A 24,330-nucleotide genomic window follows, 5' to 3' on the forward strand; every position below is an offset into this window, starting at 1 on the left:
CACCTAGAACTATTGTAGACATCACTCTTTCACAAAAAATACTTCACTACTTAAACCACGTTTTTAAACACTAGGTACTGATGAGATTAGGATAATCAAGACCTTACAGAAGCACTTAATATTTTGGCTTTCCTGTAACAAAAAACAAAAGGTAGATTTCACTCATTTTTTTTTTGTTTTGTCTTAGAATTATAGAGAACACCAATCTTTATTTGTACCCAAAAGACAGTGAAATTTAAATAAAAAATTAGTTGCTATATCAAGTACATGTTTCTTTTATTCAATTCTCACCTGTGGGATCCCATGTTAGATTATGTGCTATGGCTTCCAGTAAGATTTGAGCATTCTTCTGCCACTGATAATGTAACGTCTGAAATGTTAAGCATTCACAAACATTAATATGAAAACACTTTCTTCCCTTCCCTTTTTATAATAGCAAAAGTACATCTCCACTGCATCCTCCAATTTTTAGGAAGGATGTGTTTAAAATAAATTACTGATTATCTAATAAAAATTGATTACTTCTGATTTTTAAATGAAGCAGCTTTCCATTAATCTGACCATAAAAATAGAAGTTTCTAACTTCTTATTTGAAAAATGTAGCTAAAAAAAAAAAAAAATCAGTATGTAAAATCATCACCAGAATCTGATATTTTTAAGAGGAAATCTGTTGTGTTTTTCTTTTTTAAAAAAGAAATGATCAAAAATTAAGTACACTAAATACACTTGATGTTTGATACCAGCAGTATTGTCGAATTAAAGGATTTCAGTAAGGTCAAGATAACATATGATACTTCCCTCCCCCCTTCTTTTTCAATATACAACAGGACAGTCTACTATTTACAGATTTTGCATCATTCCTTCATTCACTGGAACAAGCTGAGGATTAAATTCACAAAATATTTATCTGGTCTGTTTTCATAATAGATTGCAAAGATCTGATGCCTTGAATTATAAGAGAAACTGAAATCATTACTGGAAATAATAAGAGCCAAAATGTTTTTTTTCTTAATTCACAAATACAGACATTTTTAAAGTAATCGTCCCCCACTCCAAAAATATCAAACCAAGAGGTGTAAAAGTTAAAATATAACAACAGTAATAACTACCTTCAGATAAGATCCTGGACATTCTAGTAATTGGAAGACACAGACAACTTTACAACAGTCTAAATCTGTTGGAAATTACTGCATAGAGGTTAACTGTGAGAATGAAGTAAAAGAGTACTTCTTCAATTATAAATATTTAAAAGCAAATAATGGGTGGAGAGTGCTTCCCCTACTGCTTACAGTTACTACACTAACATCAAAGTTCAAAGATAAGTGTAGTTTACCAGTAGAGAAAAACATTCAGTGTGGATGCAGTGGCGCCAATGATAAAAAGAGAGAATAGTACTCCTGAAAATTTCATATGAGCATAGGTTGTCACATTCAACCATTATTTTATTCCACTGCTTTCCAGTGGTACAAATTATTACATCTATTCAATACCACCTATTTAATTAATATACAAAATACCACTGGTTTACAGGTACACCAGGAACCATATGACTGAGCTATGACTAGTTACTATAGGGAAGGGAATCTACTATAAGGCTCCATAAACAATTTATTAGTACAAAAGGAGACACCAAACATGTGAAGGGGTCTACTATCATCAAAGCTCTCCTATCATCAAACTGACTTTAATTAGACTCCAACACTTCTAATTGTTAAGAGTAATCCTTTCCCTGTAAGCAGCATGGTTAAAGAATTTGCTTTAAATCAAACTATTAGCCAGAAATCAAGATTCTGGCCACTAATTTACTAAACTACTGTCACTGAAACTAACAATCAAGAGAAAAAACACTATTCTCATTCACTACTATAATACTGAAGTATAAGCAAGCATTTGGTCATATATTCTAAAAAAAAAAAAAAACCATAGTATTTTTGAAACTGTTACAGATTTGATTAAAATCATGCAGTTTCATAAACCAAAGTTAAAATAAGGACTGTAAAACACATCAGGCTACACAGGATGGTTCAAAAAGTGCCCATCTTTTTAGGCTCTGGAATATTTCAGTTATGAATTATAGGATTAGATAAATCTGTAGTAGTATGAAGCATTACAGAAAAATCTATTTCTTTAAAGAACATTTCAAATAACATGTCTCTGTCTCTCTCCTATAATTTTTACTTTCCAAGGGCCACCTTACCTTTCAATTTTATTCTAGCATTAGAAGACATCAAATGAATCTTCAACTTTAAAGTAAACCAGAAAAAAATAAGGCTTCATAACTAAGTAAATTAATTAATAAGTGATGAGTTACTTACATTACGATGACCACTGTTCTGCTTCACCAGGCTAACTGGCTCAAAGATACAAATCACTTCTCCATAAGAAGCAGCGATCTAAAACAGATTCGTATTTATATGTATATATACAAACAGAGAAAAAATAAACCATAGAACAAACAAGAATGTACTGCAAATTGTTGATTCTACTCTTAACCCTCCTTTTAAATACATCTGAAGCTCACATCCACACTCCCTTGTATTGGTGATAAAAATAGAATTCTTTATTTACACTTTAGTTCTGATGGACTACTGAGAGTGGGTATGAGCATTTATTTTTTTTTACTTTTTCAGTTAGATCTACTACCAATATTATTTCTACATTTAATTAAGTAAACAATCAAAGGAGTCTGCAAAGTTCACATTCTCAAAAATGGAATCAACATTGATTTAGGGTACTTTTGTTCCCTGGCCTGAGAACATGCTAGAACATGCTACATTATAAAAAGTTCATTCAAAAGACTCAAGCTATGCAAGCTAAGCACCCAATGCAGAAAGCTGCAGAACACTGAAAAGCAGGAGAACTACTGAATGCCAACCAAAATACTTCAAAAAAAGTTGCAGCATGGTCAGCTTTAATTGGTATTTCAAAGTCTTATTCCACCAGTGGTATCAGTCACCGAAAAGTTGCATTAAGAGAAAATTAAGAGTATTTTATCTTAAGATATCTGTATAAAAAGCAAGCTTGAAAGAAAGGTCAAAACAGTCCAAGTGAATCTTAAAGACCACAATATTGTCATACCTAAGTTGTTATTATTTATGGATCCATTAACTACAGATGTACATGATCTGTATAAATGTACAGATCCATACAGAGTATCCTAAAATCCATAGATCTGTAGCTTCAAGAGAAATCCTCCGCATTAAAATTATAGTTAAATAAATTTCTATCACAGTAACAACCTAAACACCAGCATGACCCAAAAATGCCAAGAATAACTGTCATAATTGCAAAATGCCTGAAGAAACTTTTACTTTACATCTCAGACTAATACTTGCCCTCTCTAATTCTCTTTAACTACCTCACTTTTCTGATAATTCTATACCACATCCCAATAGCAAGGAGTTTATGTAAACTCATATTGATTAGATTTTTACTTTCTTCCAAGCATGGAGAGTTCTTCAGTTTTTATTGTTAAGTGGGTTTTTAACACAAACTAACATTAGCCTGCCAAAGTGCTAAACAAGTGGTGTCCAGAGGATCAGCTACCCTCTGAATGTTTCCACAGGCTTCCACAATGATACAGTTACTCAAGCCAGCCCCCATTGAGCAGCATGCTGCCAAAAAGAATAATGCAAATTTGTGTGTTGAAGAAATTGCCAAACTACCTGCAGCAGGTTGCCCAGTGAAGCTGTAGCTGCCCCAGTCCCGGCAGTGTTTGGGATTGCGTCAAATGGGGGTTTAAGCAACATGATTTATAGCAGAGTGGGACTAGGTCATCTTTAAAGGTCCATTTCAACCCAAAATATTTGATGACCAATTCTTGCACCACTGTATGAGTCCTAGGGTCGATAACATTGCCCACCCTCACCACTCTGTCCAAATCAGGAATTTAACTAGCAGCTTCTGGTTCTCATTTCATAAAGCTTTAGTATAATGCAAATAATTTCTTGATACACTTACTGTTTTTCCCCACTAGGCCCCAGCATAGCACAGAAACCCTCAAAATTTTTCATTCATCAAAATATCTGTAACTCATACTAAGTTACATTATTACTCACTACTGAACAGTGGAAAAATCAATCACAGTTCCTTTGAAAAGGACTACAGACTGTCTACTAAAAAACCAAACAACAAAACCCCACCAACTACAACAAAACACACAGAAAAGAAAGAAAACCCAAAGAAAAACAAGCAAAAACCCAGAAACACAGAACAAAAAAAAAAATCCCCTGTAGAATAGTTAATGAAATTTTAAACCCTGGATTCAAAGCTGAGCTTTCATATTCAAAATAATTAGTATTTCTGAAAAAAAAAACAAAACAACAAAAAAACAACCAACCAACCAAGTCTTTATTTAAAAATGTATTATTTAGCAAGCTTACTGGTTTTACCTACCAACTTTATACAGGTATCCTATTAGCATGAAATTTTTAATTAGTACCTACATTTTCCTTTGACATTAGTAAAATAGTTTGTTCCATAAAGAAAACACTTTATATACATAGTAACACTGATGTCACCAGTCAAATACAATCAACTTTTATTAAACTTTTCAGATTATCTGAAGGACCACATTCTTGCACCCCTTACCTATTTCTACAAGCCAAACCATGAAAACAATGAAAGTTTTGTCAGGTTATGATTAAAAGTTCTGACCTTCATTCTTATGTTCACTAGAGGAAGCACAAAGAGGCTTGTAGCTTACACTCTCTGGGAGGAGATCAAGTACTATACCCACCTACAAAGAAGTTTTCATTACCAAGCTGCCTAAAACCAGAAGCAAGAGACTGAATTCAGTGGCCTAAGATTAAATTGACCTGTTTGTGAAACTAGGCCTTGCAAACCTATGGGATGCTTTTAAAAAAGTTCATATGCGTACACATATAAACACATGTAAATATAAATATATTCATACATGCATTCTTGGGCTGATTAAAAGTTTTCACCCATTCCCCCCACCCCCCCATCTCCTTTTTGGAGACAGATATTAAGTTTATCTCAAAAAACAGACTGGTAAGAGAAAAGATGGCACCATTTGTCCTCCACCCTTCAAAGACGGGGAGAGATGGGTCATACATGAACTTCTAAGCTGCTGTTACTTCAAAGTAGCTTCACAAAGCACTAGCTTCCCAATAACCTGAAATTATATTCAGTGGTCAAGAATGAAGAGAAATTTAAATGCCTTACTTTCATAACTAGAAAATGACTCATTACAATTCTGTCAACCAAAGGAAGAATGATGGAGATCATTCAAAGAGAGTAAGGCCAGCTGTCATGGAGAAAATGCTTGATAGCAGCTCTCCATAAAGGTAAAAATTAAAAGGGTACATAATTCATAAACTAGAAACTGTAACTGGACGCTTTCCAGAAACATTCAAAATTGCAACCTAAATAAGATGCAATATTTGTATCTTATTTTGCTTCTTCCTGTAGATTTTGAACAAAGAATAATCTGAATATAAACTACAGAGAAATCTGTGTAAATATAGATGAAGCAGCTGCAAGAAAAAATTCCACCCTTGCAGCAGTGAACTAGAAATGTATTTCTTGGTCCAGTCAAGAAGCAGATTCCTAGACATTCACTACTTACTATTTTCATCACTCTGCAAACACATCTAGTTTAATTGCTAACAGCAAGCAACTTGCAGAATCAAACTGACCCCACAGGTCTAATTAAGAAACTGAAAAAAAACCTAAAGTTCAGTAAGCTTGGTAGTTTGATGTATTCCCATGTGTTTACAGCTCAAGGACAGTTTGTTATTTAAATACATACAGAACCGGTATTATGCAGTCAAGATGACCTCGCAAATTTGCAGAAAATTTTTAAAAGATTAACATGATCTGCATGTTCATGTAACCATCTGTTATTATACAGCCAGTGAAAAAAAAAAAAAACCACTTTCCACTTAACAGCTGCCAATGGAGCAAGACATGCAGTCTTTATGGCTAAGAGGTACCAGAAACACAGATGAGAACATTTTCTCATTTTCATTTATGTTCTTCACTATCACTGCAAGAGTTCACCACTGAAACATTAAAACGCAGGAACATAGAGTGGCTGAGGATCATCATCACAGACTTCCCATGTAACCATGAACTAGCTTTCATGCAGAGGTCCTGTCTCAAGATGGACACCAAAATCTAACCACAGCTCTCAACTCATAAAGCTTGTACTGAGGTGAAGAAGGCTCACATGATCTCCTCACTAGCACAAGCTTAAGGAAAGCAACAAAGTTAAAAAAAAACTCTTACCTACCCAGACACAGTTTCTACTGAATTGAATAGCTTAATCACACTGTAACATCCTAATGGACAGAGCTACCTGGTTATATATTTGCTACTGTGACAGAATTATTATGAAAGATCTCTGTAAAAAGGACTTGAACGCTAATAGTGTCTAAAATACAACATTTCTGGTTGTTTTCCTATGTGAGAAAAAGAAAAGCTGAGAAATCAAGGAAGCAAAACCCTGTCAAAGAGCAATTTTAGAGCCTTTATAATTGCTTGAAAAGGACGTCAGTTTTCTAGATGATCTAAAAGTGATTTTTGTGGAAGCACTCTCTACTGCCAGGCACTAACATGTCAAAGCACATCAATGATACACCCAGTAGCATGAAGCTCTAGTGAAAAAATTACTTTTGCTTCCACCTTATTCATCTTTTAGCCAAATCCTTGGTATCTCCTCTTTGCAGCCCTGTGCACATCTCTATCTTCCTGTACAGCCCTACATATCTTCTACAATCTTATTATCCATGCTTACTATTTCACATGCACTGTGCTGCTTACCAAAAAGACATGAAGCAATCAGCATTTCACTATTCACTCCTATTTGCCTTAACTTGCAAGCATCTACACTCTTGAGAAGGTGCTTAACATGACATTGCCAGAACATTATTAGAAACACTGCTCTACGTACCTTCCCCTGTTGCATTGAACAGTCCACACATCCCACCTGTATGTTTCCATGTTTTGCACCAGGGATTATCTGTAATCTTTCAAAGTCAGTCCCCAGTACCACAATATCACATCCTGATGCGTATGCCTAAAAAAACGAAAAACAAGAATTAAGTAAAACTTTAGCTACTGTCAGCTTATTGGTGAAGTATGAAAAGGTATAGCCCACATATCCCACAGTTAGAGAAAGATAAAAGGGCCAAAAATGCCATTTTAGTTGGCCAAGAGATTCAAGAGCAGAACAGTCTCACAAAAACTGCAGACGGAAGACTTCTGTTTACTGACATAAATGATTCTGCCTTACAGCTAACCCTACCATTTCTAGTATAGTAAATAAAAACACTTTTGACTTGAAAAAAAGGCAGTAAAATGGAATGCTAGATTTGCAGAACTGAAATCTGATGATCACGCTTTCATGTGTAAGAGTATTTTCATGAAGACTGACCTAGACTATCATACCATTACATACATTAAAATAAATTCAATAAAAACCATGGAGATTTTGGTCCAAAGACAATTTTCCCCACAAAAAGGTTCAGAGACATTTCACAAAACAGTCTTACTCTGAATACTCTGACTACTATTCCCAGCCAATATTCAGTTACTGCTTTCCAACCAGCAGACCACCAGCTGTCCTTAAAATAACCTGATAATTGGAAATGCTGTCTCTAATGCCTTTGCAGACTGAATATAACCATCCATTTATTAATGACCATTTATTATTGCTTAGGTTTTTAAGCCCCTTCCTATTCTGTCCCCTCTTCAGCTTCAAGAAGTGGTTCAAGCAGTGTAATTGCTACTGTCAAAAGAACAGCATCTTAATTGCAGGTTCCAAAGCAGTCTAATTTCAAACTAATTTGAAAAGAGGAGATTGAGTAGTTTTTGTTCAAGTGTTGAAGTGACTATTTTAGTATCACAATAACATGAACTCTGGACCTGTTCTTCACAGAAGATTTTTTTCTTTAGTTAAAAACCATCTCAACTGGTGACTCACTGATTAAGTTCACAGTCCACCAGACAAAGATTATTCAGAAGTATCATATGTATAATTTTTCCCACAGCCATCTTGTGGAAGTCAGCGTTCCACATGGAGGCAGTTTTAAGTAAAAAAAGAAGGAAGAAAAAAAGAATAAAATAGAAAGTACTTCACTTTAAAGAGGTAACTTTGCTTTACAAAAAATGTCTTTAAATGACTGAAGTGTCAAAGACTGTATGAAGCCTACCTGTTCTTCTGCAGAGGCCCTGTAGGCCTCATCAGATCTTTAGACTTACTCAATTTCTCCCATCAGGTTCTCTCCACTTCTCAATTCACAGGCAAGCCTGAGAGCACACAGCATCACAACACTACAAATATTTCCACCACAGTGAGCAAGAACTAGCATATAAAGTAATACACACTGGTAGCAGTGATCCTGAAATTCAAAAATTAACAATTTCAATGTGATCAAGAGCTCAACCGACTTCAACACATAAAATGTCCTGAGAACACTTGGCATTTTGCACTGGAAGAACTCTAAAGTAATAATCAAACACTACACATTGGAGTCTCTAGAAACTGGTATATCAGAAGGCTGTCTCCTGCTAACCCAGGCTATGCTGGACAGCAGTAGCTCAGAGGTATGCAAACATTCTAGATTTGCTGTTTCCTAAAAATGTCCCTTTATGAATATAACTCTTGTTCAAGAGCTATATAGCTCCTCCTTCCTTTTGTTATGCTTAAACATGGCTATTATTTTACTTTTAATACTTATTTCTTGCTCAACTTCATATGCTGTGTGTTTAAAAAAGAAGACTCGTGAATTGGAAATAAACTTTCTGAAGTTGGGGAATATCTTCTCATCCTAGCAGCTCTCAGTTCTAACAGTTATAAACAGACTTGTGAGAATCCAGACTAGAGTGACAACAAAAGCAGTGCCCTTATAAAATCTTGTTCCTGGAAGAAAAATATAGTCTTTCCATCCTCTCATTCTGGTAATTCTCAACATTTCCTGAAAAAAAAAAAAAAGAGTCACCCTTGGTCACACTGATTTCCCAATCCTCAGTAAGCTACAAAACCACTGACTAGCACTTAAAACTGCAGAGATGATCCATCCCCAAAGAGCTAAAAAGGGGAAGAAAGGGGAGATGGGGGGGGGGGGGGGGGGGAAGGCATTCTCAAAGAGCTTCCAAATATAACTACAGGCAAGCAGAAGGATGACGACTTGGAGGTTATTTTTGAGGTTTAGCCAATGTTTGCCTGCAGGAGAATTACAATTTCAAAGACAAACAGCAAGGGATGCAGAGGGGAAGGAAGCTATGTATTTCAAAGAACAGAAGTTTCTGAATAGAAGGTAACTAGGCTGTCTGGCATATATGAAACTGCAAAAAGCTCCCTTTTCTACTGTTGCCTACCATCCCAATCCCATTACACCTCCCACTGACCAGACATTTCAGGAGGGAAGCTTGAGAGTTCCCCTTTTCCTAAGGCCTGCTTTGGTTCTCTGCTGTCCCCCTGCAACTCATCCATTAGACTGTCTCTGTGTAGCAAAGTCACATTTTCATATGCTCTCTCTGGAACCCAGACTCCAGTTCTGAATGAGATTTCTAAGCAACTGTGTTCTATAAAAGTATTTCTCAAAGAGAAGAGCACAAAACTAACTACTGGACTAGCTAAAAATTTAGTTTTTTCCACCTCAGAAAATCACGTGGTATTTTAGCATAGTACAATGGAAGTCAGTACTCAGGAAAAAAGGATACTTTCTAGATTCTAACATCTCTTAGATACAACAAAAATCAATTCTGCCTGTTGGTCGACTTTATCTTTTCACTGCATGACTTGTCCACAATCGGTCATATGTCACTCATTTTCATTTTGACAGAAGCCATGGAAATTAAGCCAAAAGGTAATTCAAGTGTTCTATAACATGTAGGGCAAGGAGCAATTTCAGAATATAAGCATTTCTTGTATCCATACTTGGGTCTACGTTACCCAGCCCTTGGGGGTTACGGGAAGGGGGACGCAAAATGCTGCCATACACTTCAACTAGGAAAGAATTCCTAAATAATACTAATTAAAAGAAATAATTAATAAAACCTCAATGCCTTTTTAAAGCAAGCAGAGCCTCCAAGTCTGATTTTAGCAATCCATAAAAGTCTTTCACCTTAAGAATGCCCTAAAATATTTACAAGAAAGTTGTCTTTGCACAAGGGGACAAACAGGTAATGTTGACATTATCATGCTCTTGGAATGTTTATTAAACAATGATTTGTTCTTCTGGTAGACAAATAAGATTGAACTAGTTCAAGCTGCATGGACACAGATTTCACTAGCTGCTAACATAGCAAAACAAGCACGAAATTAGGAAGTGAAAGATTTATGAGGCCTGTGAAAGTAAATGTGATTTTGCATACAATACTGTTTCCACAAAATTTCTACCTATTATTTTAACCAGATGTCAGCTCCTATTTCTAAAATAATACTTCTTTCCCAAAGATTAACAGATATTTTTACAATAACAGTACTTTAAAACCACGTTAGTTTTAACAAAGTACTACAGACATTTATATGAACTATTTTAATTAATTTCTGAACTGAAAGCCTGAAATACACAACTTAAAAACAGAGAACAGTACTGGCAAATCATTATTCTCAAGAGAAGAAAACCAAATGAGCAGAGGTCTTGACCTCTTATATAGCACAGCACCTCTAAAACTCTTTTGTTTTTATCAACCCTCCAAACATTTCTTCTATGTACTGACATACAAAGTTTTTGCTGTAATTTCTGCTACAGCTATGTAAGGACTGATGCATTATCTTGTACAACTTGCACAAATTTCATTTAACCTACATCTCTCACATGAAGTGCACAACTGCCATGAATCAGCAGCTATTAACCACAGGTGAATGCACTAGTATATGTGTGCACATATGCATTTATAAAGTAATATATATAGTAGTACATGCAAACATATATGGGATGAACATACAGACTAAAAAGCCAACCTAGAATGCTGTGCTGAGGTCAAGGTAAATCAGAACCTCCTGGCAGAAACAGACTAAGGGACCACACAGCAGCCCACGGGAATTTATTTGGAGTGCTCTCTCTCCCTGCTATAGCTATGCTGGAAGCTTTCCAATATAATGACCCACAATCGTTTGCTTCTTTTGTTCTGCAGTTGATTTTGTTACTGTATCAAAGGTAATTCTCAAGCCACATCAATGCCATTTTTATGGCTGATGGCTCTCAAGGGTTCTTATGTCCCTTGCAAATGAAATGAAGCAAGTCCCAAAGGTCAGGATGCCACAGCTCACAACCAAATTGACCAACTAAAAAGATTCTATCAAGAAACATTTAATGTCCCTACTCATTGCAGGGGGGCTGGGCTAAATGACCTTTGAGGGTCCCTTCCAGCCTAAACTATGATCATATCTTCAGAAAACAGTCATTTCCCATTGAAAAACAAAAACAAAAAAAACAAAACCAAACAAAACACCACACACACAAAAAAAAAAACAAACACCACAAAAACAAAGCAAGTTATTCCAAGGAGAAGCATTGCATAGGAACAAAAAACTTAATACTAGAAAACCAGAAAAAAAATCATTGTTATTAATTACATAAGGTACCTGTTTCTGCTGCTGCACTGAGCGCATACACATAATACATTCTCAGTCTGTGATGACTAAATACTGGTTATATGCAATAAAAATAGGCACAGGTGGGAGAAAAGTACTTCCTTGTGTCTCACTTCTCCTATTTTTCCCCTTCTTCTCATTCCTTCCGCTTTTAAGAAAAATTTACAACAAAGGTCATTCTTAAGAAAAGTGAAGATGAAATTTAAAGGCAAATAAATCTATCAAGCAGGTGATACTGCAGTATCATCTGTATTTTATTCCTTTGCACAGAATGGTCAAAATCAAAAAAGATAGTCACCACGAGCCACATCTGAATTACCCTAGTTCAAAAACAAACAAACAACCCACCACCAAAAAAAAAGTCTCACCTGTGCAGATACAAATTTGCACTAATCTTTTTAGCATGGTCTCACCTCCACCCCCATTATTAGGTTAGTGTAAGCTTTGATATACGTATTGTACTTAAATATCTTATTTTTAAAAATCTTTCATTACGAAGATTAAATTTAAATCTTCCATCATGCTGGGGGGGGACGGACGACAACAAAATAAAAAAAAAAAACAACAAAATAAAAAAACACACCAGAAAATGACCTACAACCAAACTTTCTTATCTATCAAAAGTACTTGAACTAATGTACTTCTATAAGTGGCAAATTCATAGGCCATGCACGTAAAATCAAGTCTCACAGAAACTCCACTTTTCATTGAAGTGCAAAGAGGGCTTTTTTGGATTTAGTTTTTTTAGATAAATGCTGTTAAGAAATGAATTAGGTTTTTAAGTTCAGAATAGGTTAACTGGAATATGGAGGGAAAAAAATAAAAATAAAAGTTAGCTAGAAGGTTTCCTTCCCTTCTCTAAATGACAATCACAACACAGTGTAACTTCTTGAGTCTCTTATGACCAGTTAATTTTGTTCACTACAGTTAACATTTTCTTTGTATTTAGAACTCCATGATAAGTGCTTTCTAGACAGACAGCTAACAATTTTACTGAGAAACAGAATACACTTTCATTTAAAAAAAAAATAGAAAGCTGGAAATCTTTATATCACAACTTAATTCCTTTGGAAAATTTGGTGTGATCTTGACCAAATTATCCAAAACATGTTTTACAAGTACTTTTCAACTCAGCATTTGGAGCTCATAGCTTCATCAATCTTACAAAGCATGTCTCAAGTCCAGGATGAGAATAATCACACACACAGGAAATCTGTCCAGAAAAGATTCTGACTGAATTCAAATAAACCATACAATTTATCTTTCTGTCCCTAATTTTTATCCCTGCAAACCATTGCTCTTTTGTGATTTCCATTACCACTCTTTGGCCTTGTGCTTGTGCAGTTGCTCACAGTGATTTGTTTTCCCCCCTCTTCTGATACTTGGGGCAGAAAAAAGAAATAAATTAAATCTTGCAGAAGCAGAAATGAACAAGCAAAAATGAACAAAACCAGGCAATCACAAAAATGGTAACAGTGCTCGTTACCCAGTAACTTGAATACAGCTTCATTAATAACGACTACAGCAGTATCCTACATGATGACCTCCATTAAACTCAAATATTTCAGACCTGGAAAAAAGCACCCAAAATTAAAGTAAAGGATGTATTCCACTGCTGACAAGCACAGAGTAAATGGAACAACAAACTTTCAGGAGAAGCATACAGATTTAACAAACATCTGAATCCTGATTTCTGAGGGCCGAGTTCTCATTCAGTGTACCACACGTTATTACCACCTGCTGTCAGCAGATAAACAGGAATGCTTCTTGTGATATCTTGATGCGCATGAGCCTTCTTCTATATATAAATAAAACACACGTCAAACACTCTTTTTATCAGTGTTCTCTCCAATGAAGCTCATGCTCCACTTGACACTTCACATCCTAAAAAAAGAAGGCCAGAACAACAAACCTGCATACCACTAGCGCAAGTATCTCAAATACCATCTTAAAACAGCATGTATTCAAAAAAGTGCATGCAATTTAGTGGGTACATGCATTTTTTACTAGTTTTGCTTCCAATTTTTCTGAGTTTAGGAGAAAAATCTGTTGATTATAGCTTAAACATCTAACATTTAAAACTTTTCATCTTAAATATTCAATACAGCATATCAGATAATATTCTGAAGCATACTGTAGCCAAAAGAAAAAAAAAAAAAACTTAACAAGGTATTAAAGAGCAAGTTCTCTTGTCACACAAAGATAACTCACCCCACCTGTACAGTACATAACCCTGAAATATCAACTCCTATGAGTTCTCAGCCACAAAAAATGGAAGCATAGAAGTTTAGTGAAACATGGTTTGGGTTTTTTTTTCTTCCATTTGTAACATATCATCCAACAGTATTTACACTTATTAATGCTTATTCATGACTTGAGATATGGGAAAACAATTGACCTTTTTTCTTATTGAATTTTCTAAGGGTTAAGACCACCATTTCTTTCCAAAAAGGCAGAAATTGCCTTTAGCACCTTCATTTCTTAATCCTCTAAGCAATTTCATGAGCTCAATATGGCACTGTAAAATGAGTAACAGCAACAGCAACAACAACAAAAAAAACAAACAACCCAAACCAACCAAATAAAAACAAAGGAAAAAAAAAAAAGGCAAAAAATCCAACCCAAATCTGAAGCTGTTGAGGATATTCCTGTCAGAAGTTTTAAATCCCCATCCTGGGAAAAAAGGACAAAACAAAGGAAGATGAATGTGTCTATAGGAAATATTGTTACTGCATTTACGTCTATTTATGTCATCTTGCAAGACAGAGACCACAGAAACAGTTACTGAAAACTGCACTCCAATCCCTCTCCTCAAAGTGAGATTCTTACTCTTCTTATCCATTGGGGAGCCCTAACACTCTGAGTAAGTTAGGCCATAAGAGGCAGAAAGCCCTTCAGTGACATTAGTAACTCAAACTATTTCCCTCAAAACAGAATTATATCAAAGTAGAAAACTTACAAGTATATAGCTTTAAAGTTTACTAGCACTTCATTAAAGCAAACCTCCTTTTCTCATGCCAAATGGTTTCCCACCACTGGTGGGCCTTTAAGATTTCTGAATACGTAAAATCATAAAGTTTTGCACAGCTGAAGTCGGAAGAATCAATTGCTGCAGTTTAAGAAACCCTCCAACACGAAGTTATGCATACAATTCACTGTCGGAAGCAAGCACGTTGCCGAACGAGGCTGTAGGCAAACGGCCGCTGCAGAAGCAGCCTAACTCCTGGGAAGCAGCTGCGCTGTGAACTCAGACTGTATCCCACCTTCCAGCATCGACACTGCGCCGCTGCCGCAGAGCGAAGCTGCAGGTAGACACCTGATTTTAGCTACGTACAACAGATGGAACAGCAAAATAGAAGTTTAACTCCTGCATTCTATCGTTCCACAAACAAGCTCGAAACACACTACGCTGTAATTAGGGGCGACCAGAAAAGGTAAGGTAAAAAATAGTCACTGTTCCTTATTTCATCCCTCTACAGACCAAAAAGGATGGCAAGAAAGGTATATTTCAGGGGAGGATGGGGAGAAAAACACAACAGAAGTCTGTTTACAAAACAACAGCGAAAGGGAGAAAACCAAACACTAATAAAAGGTTTTAGCCTTACTAAATACTGCGGAGCTTCTTCTCTCTTAAACGTAACTATCAGCAGGGAGTTCAGAAATGGGTTTTAAACCCGTAACACTGAGTAACACACGTATTTCAAGCTCTCCTTCAGCTAGCCGCAGGCAGGACACCAGTTACCTCTCCTGCAGAAAGCGAGCCCTGAAACTCCCCTCTGCAGCAGCAGCCGCCCCTACCGGCTGCGTTTATGTAATCTTTTATCACAGCCACCATGTTCCCGTGTTCGCAAGAACCTCGGAGCGGCGCGGCACGGCACAGCCGGGCCCGGCCCGCGCCTCTCACCGCTGCCCAGGCAGCGAGGCCGCCCCGCACGGCGCGGCACGGCACGGCACGGCCCTCACCGCCGCGCTCAGCAAAGTTGTACGCGGCCCCAAGCAAGCTCCGGGGAGGTGTGCCGCAGGGAAGCGCTCCCGCAGCGGCGGGCACTGCCGCTACCGCCCGGCGACCGTACCGGAGCCGAGCCGCCACGCTCCACTGGGGCCGGCTGCAGCCGCCACGCCTGACGCAGCCGCTTTCAGCGCCGCGTCCCTGCGGGGGGGACTCACCGTGAAGGGCTGATCATGCAAGCTGCCCACCGAGAAGCAGTAGTCGCCAGGGTTCACAGCCCCCGTCAGCACCTGATGCAGGTTCATGGCAAGAGGCCGCCCCGGCCCCCGCCGCTCAGCCTTGATTAGTCCCTCGGGCGCCGAGGAGGCGGCGGCCGCGCAGCCCGGGGGGCGTGGCCTGCTCGCGCATGTCTGCGGAGGCCGGGAGCGGGGGGCGCTCGTTGGGCCCGGTGTGGGCCGCAGTGAGGAGTGTGTCTTTCCTGTTAAGCTTGCCCCGCAAGGTGCCACCTCGCGCTCACGGCGACGGGAGTGGCGTGGCTGACCCCGGGCCGGGCCGGGCCGGGCCTAGCCGAGCATGAGCTGAGCTGAGCTGAATTGATCTGACAGAGGGGGACGCCAAACGTGTCCAGCCGGCCGCTCCATCCCGCTGAAGTAGGAACCGAGTGGGTAGTCCTTGCAAGAGACAACGTTCCCGAACATGGCCCCTTCTAACTCGCGTTACTTCACAGGTGGAGGGACTCAGCCCCCGACTGTCCACAGGACGTGACAGGAGGAAGTGTCTGGCAAACGGAAATGTGGTTCTCCAAGACTTGGGAAACGAAGAGGACATTTTCCTGGGACACCAGATCAGCTGTAGGCAGACGGGTTTTTGACCTTCCTCACGACATGAGGAAAAAGGAAGTGAGAGCCATCTAGGATGGGTGTTGCTTTACACACAATTTAAGAGTAGGATTAATGGAGGCTGGTTTGTTCCAACAACATCAAAGGTCAAGACATAAAGTCAAGTTGGGCGCGAGTGCCGCAGCAGAGAACCCTGCATGTCCTGATGCAGGAGGGTTTTCAGCTCCACCCTCTCAGGGCACCTTGCCATTTACATAGCTCTTCACCTGTAAAAGTACTGAAAGATTGAGGCGTCTCCTAGTTGCAAGAAAGCACAGCTACACTGAAAGCACATTATAACTTGTTACGAATTTTCACACTGTAATTAGTTTTTAGTTTTCCATCAGTTTCTTATGCAGACTTCAGCGTTACTTGTGTTTTCCATTGTAAATTACAGCTCCTACATCCATTTGCATTTTTACATTATCCAGATATTGGATATTAGAGCTTCTTTCTGCCCACCAGCTGTTCAGAGAAATAACACAAAATCAAAATAATTTCATGATGTATAGGCATAACTTTCTGTATCACATCCCACAGTATTTATAAGGTGATACCATGTATCTGTACATGGAAATGCCTCTTCTTCCTGTGTTACTTAGCCAGTCCTGTGTAAGCAAGGTCAACCTCATACCCTTTTGGGTGTGATGGCTCACATTATTTTCGTGAATACAAGCCTCACATGCTTTGAAAAGCAGATTGAAAAGCACTGGTTGCTGCAGTAATTCATGCAAAGGAAATAAAGATTTCTCCTATTTTCTAAAACCTTCTGATGTGAGAAAATCCATCGGATTTGGCACTCTGTGTAGACATTCCTTCAATGTCTGGTTATAAACTCCTACCACCCTAATTGCTTTTGTTTTGAAAAGGATTAAAAAGCTTCTCAAACTATCTTATCAATGAACAGTGCTCTTACCCTTGCCGGGAGTGCTGATCACTGATAAGTGATCTTATTCTTCTGCCAGCTGCAGAATCTCATAAAACAACCTTAGGGGATTTTTAAGTTAAAAATTATTTTCATTAGGTTCTAGGAAAGAACACAAATTAAGACTGAAAACAGCAAGAGGCCTTTATTTGTGACTTTCAGCACAGCCACCTACTCCTGGGCTCAGGCTGTGAACTGCTGCAGCTTTGGTTGCAGCCAGCTGATACTCCTTCCCACAGAGAATTGCTCCAGAATGCATTGGGCAGAAAAGATTAGAGATCCTGCAGAACCATATTGTTTCTTCAAGTCTTATTCACTCCAGGTGTAAAGCACACAGGAAATAGCAGGGTAACAGTAGACAGCAATCACAGACCCCAGTCTGAAGGAGGTGGGGAATTCAGAAAGAAGGGGAAACTCAGGACACCAAGTAAAAGAATGAAAGGAAGAGTTTTATTGATAACTTCATTCTATTCTTTATCTAATTAGAACACAATATGATACATTTACAACTGACGCACCCTAATATGCTGGTTTGTTAAGAAAATATGGAACTTCCCATTTCCCTGCTAACTGGATTTGGTCTTTGTGACTATTCAGTTGAATATGTTTGAAAGGACATCACCTTTTAGAGTGACAGCCTATGTAATGACATGCCAGCCACATGTATCCATATCCTGGCCCCCATCCCCATGGGGCTGAGACACTACCTTCTTCCCACATTTGCTGCCAGCAGTAAGCTGTAGTGTAGGAGGTCTCACTCCTCACTGCTGATTCCTGATATTTCTGCTGTGCCTCTTCCACTTCTGAGCCTGGGGGATGGCAAGGGCAGCCACAGAAGTGGGACTTGGGCAGACATCCTTCAGTCTGGTGCCCCTTCCTGCTTCTCTTGTGACATCTGTGAATTTAGCTGCATACAAGTTATGAACTGTATGTTTTATTATGACATCAAAGTGAATATACAGTTGGAAACGGACAAATTTCAGCTCTGATCTGTGCAATTACATACTGCAGGCATTTAAAAAAAAAATTATTCAGTACATTCAAAGGTTTATTTAAAAATTGCCTTGTTGACAAAAACACAGAGGTTGGTTTTGCTCAGAATTTCAAAACTTGACAGTTATTGAAAGGTAGAAGAAAAAAAAAAAAGTCTCAGAAAGCTGATAACCACCATGAAGTTGTTTCCTGTGCTTTTTGTTCATTTTGCATGTTTTACCACCTTCTCCATAAATTGCTTTTTTTACAAAAAGCCCTTCATCTCGCTTTTCAGTTGGAAATATCTAAAAATAACCACAAAAAGCACTGAGTTTGTCCTACAGGATTACAGAATACCGTCACAAGCTCCTTTCTGTTGTTTTGCCCCTAACCTCAGTAAATCTTCTTTCTTTAGTCTTTCAGGAGCTGTAATTCTTCTCACAGGCTGCAGACTCCAGTCATTCACAACTGATGCTGAACATGCTTGCTCAGTCTTTGCCTTTGTTTTTTTGAAGGAGCACTAATCAAAATATTCTAGATATCAGAATAGCAGAAGACAGGAAAGACTATCACTTCCCAATATTTTAACGTGGAGTGATTGTGGCTCTTCTGAGTCTGCCAGAATGTCAGCATTTGTGCACACATAAGAAGGGCTTCGAAGGGAATGATCCACTGATGTTTGGTTATTGACCAAAGTATTACTTTTCCAGTAACAATGTGGCCTTTGATGCTCAAAAAAAAGCAATATCAACTATATACATAGGCATTTTTCATTAGAAAATCCTGCTTGTATTTCCCTAATGATGTTTGAGGAAAGTCCAAGTGAGAATTTTACATCACATTCACAAGTCCCTTCTAAATTCAAAATTGCACCTCTGTGAAGCAAATCCATATTAGCCAGTGCAATGCAGTAGAAAAATGATGTATGTTTTCAAATTATTTCACTTGCACAACTTTGCGTTCTTTCTGTACAATAAACCTCCATGAGTCACTCATTAACAGCAGTGAGCTTGCTTATGTGAGTGATATACAGGCAGCTTTGAAAGAAGCTGGCATTTTAAGTGGCATGTTTAGTGTTTGTCTACAGAGCTAGGAAACGTTGCTTGCTTCCCTGATTTCTTAATAACAGGCTGTAGGCAGGTAGCAGACTTTTTTTTTTCCCCTCTGAAATGATTTACAGTATGGAATTCATTACATTTTAACTTGCTTCCTATGAGAACAACACACTGCAGGTAGGAACAACTGTTCCACCTCTCTTTGTTGCCCTTGATCTTTCTACAGGGTGTCTTTGGTTTGTGAATACCTAGGGCAAAAGTCTGACCGTTGTAATGTCAAGACAAAAACCCCTTACTGATCTCCCCAGGATCTGGATTTCCCCTGCTGCCCACACTGGGAGTCACATGAAGTACTTGATTCTTGTCTTGAGCTTTTATAAATTTATCGGTGTAAAAAGAGTCAAAACACAATGTGGCATCTTGGGAAAACATGAAATGAATAAGTACATAAACACTGACAGTTAGCAGTATGGTCCTAAACAGGTGAGCACTTTGTGAAACCTTTCTTTGCAAAACAACCTTGCTTCATGTCTTCATGTCTTCAGTACCCCTTGTTTTGTATCTGTAGCCTGCAGGTTAGACTGATTATTTGCTTCCTTTTTTGTACTGTTCTCATTTGGTGAAAGACATTTTGTAACAGCTCATGTTGCTGTCACATCTCTTAATATGTAGGTGCAGTACATTCTTTTTCACTTTAGTGATCTGATACAACTTTTTACTCAGTGAAGGAGATAGAGGCTGACTGGTATCACTTCTTATAAAAGATTAGTAAAATGTTTTGTTTTATTCAATTCATTGTTTCTGTGGCTTTTAGCAATAGCTCCATTTTTTAAGCTCTGAGTATCTTCAGTGGTTGTTTCCAAGGTAAAAGCCAACCATTAGTAAATGCTTCAGACTTGCAAATTAAAAAGCAAGTTAACAATTAACAAGCTTCTACATTCATTTCACAGGACAAGATTAAAGCTACTTTTGAAGAAAATCATGAAAGGGCTGCTGGATAATACATTAACTGTCCACTCCTTCCCTGTGTGTTTATAAAATACTCTCTGATCACTGACAGCTAAGGATCCTGAGCACGACTTTATCTCTCAAGCAGGAGCAGCGGAGTGGCCCTGGGGAGGTTTCTCACAGGTCTCCCATCACTTCCCCATCCTGTGTGGCTGTGAGAGCCAGGCAGGCTGCTTTGGCATGGAGCTGATGTGCAAAATACCCACTGGTGAACTCCGGGGCACGTGGTTGAGAGTGATGGCATGGCATGTGGGAGTCCTGTCTTACTGCAAATGCTAAACAGTGCCAAATTCCAGATGCATTGGTCAATATTCAAATGTGCACAGCGCACTTTTCATGACATGGTGCAATAGTCAGTATCCTGGAAATGACTGAGCCAGGCTTTCTCCATCCATGAAAAGATGCCCTTTTAGTTGGTTGGTTCTTTGTGTATACCTGGGACTCTCCATCTGGCCTTGGAGAAGTTACTCTGATGGATCACCTGCTGGTGCTGAACTCTGATTAGGCTGCTTATCTATAGTCTGTTACTTGTAATTCACATGAAAGACTACTGAAATATGTATTATGCAGTACAATTTACCAGAATATATTTGTCCTTTTTATGTAAACCCTGAATTGTTAAGTACATCTGTTCTTTTCTGAGTTACTGTTGATTTCAGATTGAGTATAATATCAAATATTTCTTTTTTTAGTTTATTGTGAAATGTTAAATGATATGCAAATAAATGCTTTTCACATTCATGTAACAAATATTCTATTCCTACTGCCAGTCTATTCTAATAAAAAATATTCCATTATACATTTTGAAATTTCATGTATGTTTATGTCATACTTAAAATAGTGACACCCTTTATAGTTGTCCCTACCAAAATTAACTAAGTTATAGTGCAGTAACTTTACTGTTCCTTTTATGTTCATATGAAGTATTTGGACCTACATGTTTTTAAGTTCAGTATCAGCATATCTCTACAAACCTATTACGTACAGATGTTTATATTTAGGCAACTAAAATGGCTTAAGATTCTCAACGGCTAGCCTAAAAAAAAGGAAATGACTTTGTGCTATTTTTTCAACCTCTTCAGGTTCTTTCTGCTTAGGTTTTAACCTCATAGAAGGGTGGTGTGAGCTTGTGACAAAGGACTGGTTATAACCTTGTATCTGTACACAGGTTTAAATGGATGGCTATTTATGTACTGGGAAAGAATAATTCAAAAGACAGCAGCCTTTTGTTCTCTCCTGTTGCAGTATAACTACAATATAAACCATTTTCCCCTCAAATGCATACACCCTCTCTTATCTCACAGACACTTTGTGAAGTAGTCTCGCTTTTTGTTCTTTTGACAGAAGTTTTAAATGTATACAGTGAAAGCTCACGAGTTGTTTCTCTTTCTGCTTGCTGCATTTTAATAATGGAGCCATGTTCCTCTGCTCAGGCATTCATACACACATATACAGGGTGCCTGACTTGTTGGGCATACTCACTTGTTTAATATTAACATTACCTTCTTTACACTGTTTTTTCCCCTGAAATAGAGAAGAGAAAGCAAGAGCAACCAAATGCAGGAGAGTTCATCTCTGTTACTGCAGATTCCTTCTACCATTTAATGGTATAGCTCTGGAGAAACACAAAACCAAAAGGTGCTCAGACTAATTAACATTTCAGATGGTGGTGGATGCACAATTGATTGTTTTATGCTGAGCAGAAAATGGAGTTGCAGTTACTTATTTTGAGTGGAAATAGCCACACTTAATGAGGCTTGAAAAAGAGTTGTTAAACTCGCTTTCTTATCACTTGATCACCTGTATGTAGTCTTTTTTTTGTTTTTTTTGTTTGTTTGTTTGTTTTTTGTTTTTCTTTTTTTTTAACTGATAATAAAATGTTTGTGTTTGTATAGGAGAGAATGGTATTGAAATCCATTTTATAAATAACAAATTGTAACAATTTTTTAACATAGCTGTGGGCAGGGTCTAAAATTTACAAATCACATTTTAAGACACAGTGAAGGGTGGTGGGTTGTTCATCAGTAGTAGGCTTCATCTGTTTTGCAGCTATAAAATAACTTCTTGACTGTATTAAAAAAAAAAAAGAACATGCAATTTACTTGTTTAAATTTTGATGTATGAAGTTTCACTCTGTTTTATGGAGTCTGTGCCTTTCCTGAACCAACATGTGGTTTTGTGATGTAAACTGTTTAATCTGCTGAAGAGCAATAATGCTTTATTGTGACTTTTCCTCCAGCACATACGGTACACTCCACCTCAATGGACTGATTTTATTTACTGCTGAGTCAATATTTATCACTTTGCTACTGCCTGCAGCAGTTTTAATACCTGCCTGATAATCCCTTCCTGAACAACTGAATGATACCAGAAGCTTTTGAAAGTATTTAAGCCTTAATTCTGTCATACTCAATAAGTTTCTAGTGAAAATTAAGGGTGCTCAATACCCCAAAGTGCTACAATGAAAGTATGATTGCAGAACCATGTGAAGTATAATTCTTCTTGTAGCACATTATTTGTTTTTACGTGAATTTTAATATTGCATTGCAGAGACACTTCAGGAAATATTTTTGCTCTATAAAACACTTGATTTCACAGATGAGAGCTGGCACAGGCAACAGCAGGATTTCCCTGTTGGTCCTAGCTCCTGTTAGCAGGTGGAACTGCAAAAGTACATTTAAATGTAATGTGGCAGAGAATTATCTCAGGTGTTTTGATAAGATAAAGGGCTATTTGGTGTAGCTGATAATCACACATCAATAGCTGTTTGGTGGAGCAGGCAGCAGTGTCACTGAAAGGGGGGGAAATACGCTGTGATGTATACTGGGGCAGATGCCAGCAGCAGAGACAGCTGCCTGTGTGGCAGGTTATGCAGGGAAGGCAGCAGGGAGTGTTTTCCTGTCGTGTATGGATGGTGTGTGAGAAGGATGCTGGCAATATTTTATTTGCCTAGGCCTTGGTTATTACTGTTTATTGCTTGCACTGAAATAGTGCTGTGGCACTTGATCAAGAATGCAGAAATACTGTGTGAGGCAGGGCATGTGTGAAACCTAGAAGCTGCATTTTCCACAGTGTTGTTTTACCCCTACAGACAAATAATAGGATTTTTTTTTTCATGTGTTTGTGAACAGAAGGGATCCTGTTGTACCAGAAGCATCCACCACAGAAGGAACCAAGCTGAAGAGAATGTAAGAGAGAAATGAAGTAACAGCCATTAAGAAGCTGAGGTCCTGCTCTGCTTTGATGCACTAAATTGCTTTGTAAATACAGTCTCAGATCTAGGCAAGGCTGTTTCAGTCTTTTCTTCCAGGTTAGGGATATATTTTTTTTGTAAGCCATTTACTTTGCCAGGTAATCTGGCAATGATTTAAAACCACAAAACCTACTTGAACCACACAGGTATTAAAATTCCAACAGGGCAAATAAAAAACAGCTGTGCAAAGCTTTATTCAATAAATACAGTTAGCTTGCATATAAAAAATTGCAACTGGTTGGGGTAGACTGTCAGCTGTGTTGTAGAGATGATGCCCTTAAATATGTTTTGGGTGAAAAGAAATAAACTTGTCTTCTGCAGTTCCAGTGTCTTATGTTAACTGCTTAACTTCCATTGCAAAGGCTACTGTTACACAGTGTCACTGATAAATAAACTGCAGTGCTTTAATCGATACCAATGACTACACAGAATTTTTGTTAGAACTTCACACTGAGTATTTTTTTCCTACTTTTTCTGGGGGACTTTGCAAGGAAGCAGGTAGCAAATATAACTGCAAGGCAATAGAAAAGCATAATATGTATTCTGTGTTTGCTTTTTCAGCTTACTCTGTCTTCTCCCTAAATAAAAATAGACCCAGCCTTGCCTCAGGAGGAGAGAGAAATAAGATTGATAGTAATCAGATATAATCTAAAATTAGATTCTGTGTTTAAATATACCCATCCAGAGAGGAAAATAGCCAAATAACTAAATAAATACATAA

At 38.0% G+C, this 24,330-nt stretch overlaps 1 protein-coding gene across 3 annotated transcripts in view; it reads right to left on the minus strand.

Moving 5' to 3' along the window:
• DMXL1 (Dmx like 1) overlaps nt 1–15,910 on the minus strand; it is a 75,262-nt gene extending 59,352 nt beyond the window's left edge. For all 3 annotated transcript variants that reach the window (XM_062604416.1, XM_062604415.1, XM_062604417.1), the window contains exons 1-4: nt 15,737–15,910; nt 6,917–7,042; nt 2,316–2,393; nt 292–370 (exon numbers count right to left, since the gene is read on the minus strand). In XM_062604416.1, coding sequence (XP_062460400.1) covers nt 292–370; nt 2,316–2,393; nt 6,917–7,042; nt 15,737–15,823 — 370 coding nt within the window. In that variant the 5' untranslated portion in view covers nt 15,824–15,910. The remainder of the gene's footprint in view (nt 1–291; nt 371–2,315; nt 2,394–6,916; nt 7,043–15,736) is intronic.
• Between the last annotated feature and the right edge of the window lie 8,420 nt (nt 15,911–24,330).

Source organism: Pezoporus occidentalis, unplaced genomic scaffold (genome assembly GCF_034315485.1).
Source record: "Pezoporus occidentalis ecotype Australia unplaced genomic scaffold, CSIRO_AGI_Poc_V1 ctg86, whole genome shotgun sequence".
NCBI lineage: Eukaryota > Metazoa > Chordata > Aves > Psittaciformes > Psittacidae > Pezoporus > Pezoporus occidentalis.